Here is a 7,576-nt window from a genome sequence, read left to right as displayed (position 1 = left end):
CCCCTTCAAATAGTCTAGGGTAGCTGCACAAATGCAGATGTACCTGACATATTAATAAAAAAAAGTTCTTCTATATTTATGTGTGATGGTATCCATACAAACGAGATTTATATAGTCTAGGGTAGCTACACAAATACAGATGTACCAAATGTATTAATAAAAAAATAGTTCTTCTACTCTAAGCTTGTCTTGTGATGACCTTAAATGTTGACACGTATTATGCAAAATTCCGATTCGAATTACAACACATTTCCCTCTCACGATACGTATTCCACGTTGAATATAGTTGGCTATCTAGATGAAACTATTTTACACAAGTTTCAAGCAACCCTCAATTTACCATAAAGAGTTGTGAACTTTGAAGAATCATTGCCTTGATGAATACCTCCAGTGAATACCTGATCAACCGGGCTGTAGTTCATTCGTCAGATTGTTCTGAGCGGCGTCTCACAGCCTGGTTGACCAGACCATCAACCAGGCCTGGAATGGGTTGCGGGGACCCCTCGGGTAACTATTGTATTCAGTAGCTGATCACTCCTACTGCTTGACAACTTGATCAGCTAGGCTGTTGGTTCTTGTTTGTTGACGTTCGACGCATGCACCACATTCTGGCTAATCAACAATAGTTTGTAGGAATTTGTTACGTTCCATTTTTGAACAAAGGAATATGCTCACTGCATAATAAACACTTTAGAATTTATTCTATGGCTGCCATCTCACACCATTATAACCCATCATGATGGCACAGAGATCAACCCGGACACTTAAAAATAACGTCACTTTTGGCTGGTATGCGCGCTATGGCCAAATTTGGACGTAATTTGAAAGGAAATCCACTCACAAAAGTGACGGACTGTTCCGTTTTCTGTTTGAGTCGTCCGGCTTACTCGGTAAGGTTAGAAGAGGAAACTTTTAATTAACGTTTTTCATAACGTTTTGAAACGTTATGAGAATTTCCTGCCCACCTAACCTATCAGAGGACCCTTAACTTACTGTTGTTGAAAACAAAATGCCAAATTTATTTTATTTTTTTTTTCTTCATTTTCAAATTACGTCCACTTTCGGCCATACTGGTAAACGGCCAAAAGCGACGTTATTTTTAAGAGGACAGGTTGGAGATAGTTTTATATTAGCGTGTGCAACAGAGGTAAATGAACTAAGCCTAGGAACACCATCTTTGTTCTCAAAACTACATTATTCAAATCTTTCAGGTCTGATTAGAGAATAATCACACTCAACGGTGAACAGCGCCAGTATAAGATGTTATGGCATGTTGATGTTAGTGAACAAGTAGAACACACTTGAACGGCTTAAGTTTGTACTTTATGTAGCGTTTGAAAAGTAGATGTGATAAGTAATAGGGTTAAAAATTGCCGATTGAAAGGCTTGGACCCAGGCACTGAAGCTCGCCCTGAAAATATAGGAAGGTGAACGCACCAGGAGGCAGGCAGACGCACGCACGCACGCACGCACGCACGTGTCAAAGTGCGTGTCTCTGCCCCGCCCCCGGCCACGTCTTTCCAGACCCAGAGACACATGAAGATGTCACACGACCAGAGACAACATTCACACCAACCACCTACCACCTGCGGGTTACTCATGCCCGTGCCGCCTCGGGGGGTGACTTCATCTTCATCAGTCAATCACGGGCGTGTTAGCAGTGCTCAGCGGGTGACGGACAAATCAGCAACACGAGAAACCTCTTGGGATCTGCCGAGACTTAATCTGGTTTGTGCTTGGCTGGCCGCCTCCCCTCACCTTCCCTCAGTTAATCACATAAACCTCTCTTACCTTTTTGCTCAGGTAATTCACCCACGGTTGAAAAGGCAATTTGCACTTGAATTTCATTCCCCCTCCTGTATTTCCCCTCTCCTGTATTTCCCCTCTCCTCCTGTATTTCCCCTCCTCCTGTATTTCCCCTCCTCCTGTATTTCCCCTCCTCCTGTATTTCCCCTCCTCCTGTATTTCCCCTCCTGTATTTCCCCTCCTGTATTCCCCCTCCCTCCTGTATCCCCCCTCCCTCCTGTATCCCCCCTCCCTCCTGTATCCCCCCTCCCCCAACCTGTCAACAACATTGTGTTGTCTTTACTCAATGGAGTTATTTGGTGTCCATTGGGCTACTCATACTCATTTGTTTTTATTTACACGGGTATTTGCGGAAGCTTTTGCATACAGTTATTCTTGGGTTCATTCATCGTACAGTGATGGCTTTAACAACTGGATGAGTTTTGTATTGCTTGTTGATCTTTTTTTTACTCGGTGATTCGTTTACTCTATTAGAATTATTTTGTAATAATGCCTTCATTATTACACCATACATACTTCATAACGTGGCAACATGCCTTCATTATTACACCATACATACTTCATAACGTGGCAACATTCTTCAGCCACGTTATTGTGACTCATCGCCTGCAATGCCTTCATTAATTTATTCGTGATTACTGTGGAATGGAGAGCTTTACAGGTGGCAAGTGTGGTGGCTGGAGGCTTGGCCTTTGATCTGTTTTCGTGGGATTGCAATACCAAACGCTTGCAAACACGTGCAATATATTTAAACAAGATGATTTGTATATGTGAGGACGCACGTGTAATCCAAACATACGGTAATACAGCTGTAACGCCATTAGGTTGTAAGATCCTTTGTTAGTAGGTAATGCTAATATTAGCGACTATAATCACGTTAGTATGTAATGCTAACATTAGCTACTATAATCACGTTAGTAGGTAATGCTAACATTAGCGACCATAATCACGTTAGTATGTAATGCTAACATTAGCTACTATAATCACGTTAGTAGGTAATGCTAACATTAGCGACCATAATCACCACGTTAGTAGGTAATGCTAACATTAGCGACTATAATCACCACGTTAGTAGGTAATGCTAACATTAGCGACCATAATCACGTTAGTAGGTAATGCTAACATTAGCGACCATAATCACGTTAGTAGGTAATGCTAACATTAGCGACTATAATCACCACGTTAGTAGGTAATGCTAACATTACCGACCATAATCACGTTAGTAGGTAATGCTAACATTAGCGACCATAATCACGTTAGTAGGTAATGCTAACATTAGCGTCCATAATCACCACGATGAAGGTAACATGTGCATGACTAAAAGTCTAACTACCTTCAGCCTAGCACCTCAAGGTAGGGTTGCAAATTTTAAAAGGCAACAGAATGTCAGGTAATCAAGAAAGTTCCCGTAGCTTGTCAAGCTTGCATCTTGGGACCTGTGGAGATGAAGTAGCAGATGTGGAAACCATATTTAATACTTCATCCTAACACTTTATCATTCACAGCTATAATCAGGACTCTGTATGACTTGCCCATCTTGCTGTAACATATATATATATATATATATATATATATATATATATATATATATATATATATATATATATATATATATATATATATATATATATATAATAATAAAAATACACACTACTGCACGAGAAAGAAAACGAAGGAAAGAAGTGAAGGAAGGGAGAGGGATAAGAGGTGGAGGGAATTAGAGTAAAAGGAGAGTAAGGAAAGTATTCTCCTGGGTGTTTCACTGTGAAATGGGGACTTTTTCTTTAGTGTTATTGGTACTTTGATCATTCCCGTGGTGGTGACGATATCCTCATAATGCCTGGAAGGTTGCGTCCCATGGCCCTGTGTGACCAACCTTCCTGTGAGAGCAACATATGTTGTTAGCATGACGTAGTCAGCTCTCGACACTCACCATGTAACCCTGTGTATATATAGTCTAGGGTGGCTGCATAAATGCTGATATGCTTAAATATAATAATACAAATAGTGAGGCAACAGCAGCGTAACAGAGATAACTAAGGAAACACGGATAGAAGAGAGTCAGTGAATCTATAAGCTGATACAACACGGCTGCAGCCGACAACCTCAATAACTGTGGACGAAAAGGAACTGGTCGAAGGAGCGAATGAATAGCCAGAATGTGTGTTGTTGTTTTAGATTCAGCTACTGGGAACAAAAAGTTGCAAGTAGCACGGACTATGGTGAGCTCATAGTGGACTTACCTGGCACAGGAGCGGGGTAGTGTGTAGAATGTGTTGTTGTTTCAGATTTAGCTACTCGGAACGAAGTGTCCATGTAGCACGGGCTATGGTGAGCCTCGTGGACGGGAGATGTCTCCCGTCGGTAGAATGTGTCTTTATCGCTGCTTTATATTGCTGCTTCACCTCGCTACTTTACCTCGCTACTTTACCTTGGTACTTTACCTTGGTGCTGCCCCTCGCTACATCATCTTGCTGCTTCATCTCACTGCTGTCCCTCGCTGCATCCCTCGCTGCATCCCTCGCTGCATCATCTCGTTGCATCACCTTGCAGCATCAGTTGGCTGCACGCCCTGGTTGTGTGGCCGCAATAATGGACGAGTTGCACCCCTTTGTTTCCCTCCATGGTCATTGTATTTTCTTTCCCGTGTAAGACAATGGTATCCTGTTTTGGTTTTTGCTTCAAGATTTTGGATGAAGCGTTACTCTGCTTGACAGTGTAACATAGTCTTCATTTCATTTGCAATTTCTTCCACATAAACCAAAAGTTCATGGTGAGATCAGGCATAGTTTCTTATAGTTGCTAATGATTTTTTGTTCTCTCTTATGTTGCGTGTGCTAAGATGAGCGAGCATCTATGTCAGCCCATGTTTAGACTTCACCCTTAATTAAGGAGCAAGGAACAGTCTTCCCTCCGCCTGTCTGAATAGCCCTGCTTAGGAGAGTCCCTAACCTAATCCCCCCCAACGGTGATATCGACTTTCCGTATCCAATTAAAGGGTATTTCTTGTTTTACATATCCAGTGTGTTAAGAGGATAAACTATGACCTTCATTCATCAAGCTGGGCGAGGGAGAAACTCACTCAGTATTCACCAGACGGTCTTAACCAACACAAAAGTCGTCGCTCTCGGTAGTGTGTGTTCGTTATTGCCGATGTGTCTGCGGTCTGGTTCGTCGTTGGATTAGTTGTGGCGTCCATGACCGTTGAAGTTCTTGGGGGGGAGGTGTGAGTTGTGGTGTTGAAGTGACTGGTGAGGAGTCCTAAGCGCACTTGACCTCACAGTTCTGCACTAACCTTGCAGGAGCAAGCTCTGTCCCCGGCAAGAGCAAGCTCTGTGCCCCGGCAAGAGCAAGCTCTGTCCCCGGCAAGAGCAAGCTCTGTGCCCCGGCAAGAGCAAGCTCTGTGCCCCGGTAAGAGCAAGCTCTGTGCCCCGGCAAGAGCAAGCTCTGTGCCCCGGCAAGAGTAAGCTCTGTCCCCGGCAAGAGCAAGCTCTGTGCCCCGGCAAGAGCAAGCTCTGTGCCCCGGCAAGAGCAAGCTCTGTGCCCCGGCAAGAGTAAGCTCTGTCCCCGGCAAGAGCAAGCTCTGTGCCCCGGCAAGAGCAAGCTCTGTGCCCCGGCAAGAGCAAGCTCTGTGCCCCGGCAAGAGCAAGCTCTGTGCCCCGGCAAGAGCAAGCTCTGTGCCCCGGCAAGAGTAAGCTCTGTCCCCGGCAAGAGCAAGCTCTGTGCCCCGGCAAGAGCAAGCTCTGTGCCCCGGCAAGAGTAAGCTCTGTCCCCGGCAAGAGCAAGCTCTGTGCCCCGGCAAGAGCAAGCTCTGTGCCCCGGCAAGAGCAAGCTCTGTGCCCCGGCAAGAGCAAACTCTGTCCCCCGGCAAGAGCAAGCTCTGTCCCCGGCAAGAGCAAGCTCTGTCCCCGGCAAGAGCAAGCTCTGTGCCCCGGCAAGAGCAAGCTCTGTGCCCCGGCAAGAGCAAGCTCTGTGCCCCGGCAAGAGCAAGCTCTGTCCCCCGGCAAGAGCAAGCTCTGTCCCCGGCAAGAGCAAGCTCTGTGCCCCGGCAAGAGTAAGCTCTGTTCCCGGCAAGAGCAAGCTCTGTCCCCGGCAAGAGCAAGCTCTGTTCCCCGGCAAGAGCAAGCTCTGTCCCCGGCAAGAGCAAGCTCTGCAGTGTAAATCACGGCTGGTCCTGCCTCACCTTTTTCACTGTGTTACAGGGGTTCGTGGGTGGCTTTGCCTGCGCTGTGATGCACATTGCTCTCTTCTCATAGATATTTGTATTTACTGGCGCTGTTTTTTCTTCAGGTGAGCAGTTCCCCTCGTGCCAGGAAGGGTTGGGGGCGTGCGAGCGAGGCGCCCACTCACACCATACACGGCTCTTTGTGTTATCGAGGAAATAATCCTGTACAGGCTAGAAACTTGACTCTCGCAACGTCACTCGTGTTAGCATTACTTAGGTGGCGGATGAGTGTTTTCATTAAGATCAGCTTACCTACTTTGTATGCAACCTTGTGATGGTTCCGAGGATCAGCGTCCTCGCGGCCCGGTCTCTGACCAGATTGTGTGACACGGCTACCTTCCAGCCACTTGGGCTGGACGGTAGAGCGACGGTCTCGCTTCATGCAGGTCGTCGTTCAATCCCCGACCGTCCAAGTGGTTGGGCACCATTCCTCTTCCAGCGTCCCATCCCAAATCCTTATCCTGACCCGTTCCCATTGCTCTATAGTCGTAATGGCTTGCCGCTCTCCCCTGATAATTCCCTCCCTCAGTCGATTAAGGCAGCGTCTGGGATGCTCTCGGAGGTAGGTTCGAATCCTCGTCACGACCCTTGTGGATTTGTTCTGTACTGTTAAATCTCAGTGGTAATCTTATTAATTTGTAACTTTGCATGGTGTGAGATAATGTTCCAGTGGCCTATCTGGCATTTCTCCCAAACTCTGACAATTCATCTCTTCTCCTCGAACCCAGACACATGGGTATCTAACCCTGGTGAGTTGATATATTCATTTGTTTTTTTATTGTTTGCTTTCAATAGAATATATGAGTCGTAATAAAATTCTTGTTCAATCCTGCAGATCCTGACGTTTCAGCTGTAGTGTTAAGATCATTGTACATCTTTTGCATTTAGTCTAATTTGCTTAATCTGTGCTGGATTCTGTGGAATGTTGATGTCTACATTCCTCATTTTATTTTATAATTGTGCAGCTTCATTTGCGATGTAGTTCTCTGGCATTCCTACATGACTTGACACCCAATTAATGAGTAATTCAACGACCTTGGCGTTTGAGAGTGCATTAATGCTGTACATTTTTTGGTCATTTGAATATTGTGACACAAGTGCTTTTATTGTAAGCTTTCATTGATAGTTATTGAAGGTGTACATAAGTGATAGTGAGGTGCTGAGGTTGAACCAAGATTGTGTGCTCTCTGCCGTCACCATCTCTCCTTCACTCCGCCCTTGTCTCGTGTCTTCTCACTTAACGTTAATCCTATGGCAACTTACTTAGGGCAACTTATTTATTATGACTTATGGTCCTTCAAGGGCTCCAGTGACCTGGTCTGAGGAGCAGTTTTCGGACCTGGAGCTGGTCTGAGGAGCAGTTTTCGGACCTGGAGCTGGTCTGAGGAGCAGTTTTGGTTAATGTTATTGTGGCCATCTTGAAGGGAGTGATGATCGTGCCTTATATTGCCATTCATCACATGGACTAGGAAATGTATATGTTTATCTCTCAGAATGTTCGGTAATACGTTTATTGCTTGTGATGTGTGTCTATGTATGTATTAA

General features: G+C 45.3%; 1 protein-coding gene across 1 annotated transcript; it reads left to right on the top strand.

Annotated features, from left to right (window-relative positions):
• Positions 1–1,542: 1,542 nt before the first annotated feature.
• On the top strand, positions 1,543–5,967 carry LOC138351969 (neurofilament heavy polypeptide-like). The gene is made up of 3 exons (XM_069304142.1): positions 1,543–1,728; positions 5,109–5,269; positions 5,382–5,967. Exons 1-3 carry the CDS (start codon positions 1,543–1,545, stop codon positions 5,965–5,967), a joined length of 933 nt encoding a protein of 310 aa, XP_069160243.1.
• The last annotated feature ends 1,609 nt before the right edge of the window (positions 5,968–7,576 follow it).

Source organism: Procambarus clarkii, chromosome 51 (assembly GCF_040958095.1).
Source record: "Procambarus clarkii isolate CNS0578487 chromosome 51, FALCON_Pclarkii_2.0, whole genome shotgun sequence".
NCBI classification, from domain to species: domain Eukaryota; kingdom Metazoa; phylum Arthropoda; class Malacostraca; order Decapoda; family Cambaridae; genus Procambarus; species Procambarus clarkii.
Note: the sequence above shows the minus strand (reverse complement) of the source record. Positions and strands in the feature narration are given on the sequence as shown.

Bases quoted from the DNA above. Each gene is read 5' to 3' on its own strand.
- LOC138351969 (XM_069304142.1), top strand. From the start codon at position 1,543: ATGTCACACGACCAGAGACAACATTCACACCAACCACCTACCACCTGC. The intron at 1,729-5,108 runs GTTTGTGCTTGG...CTAACCTTGCAG, and splicing joins ATCTGCCGAGACTTAATCTG to GAGCAAGCTCTGTCCCCGGC. The intron at 5,270-5,381 runs GTAAGCTCTGTC...GTCCCCGGCAAG, and splicing joins AGCTCTGTGCCCCGGCAAGA to AGCAAGCTCTGTGCCCCGGC.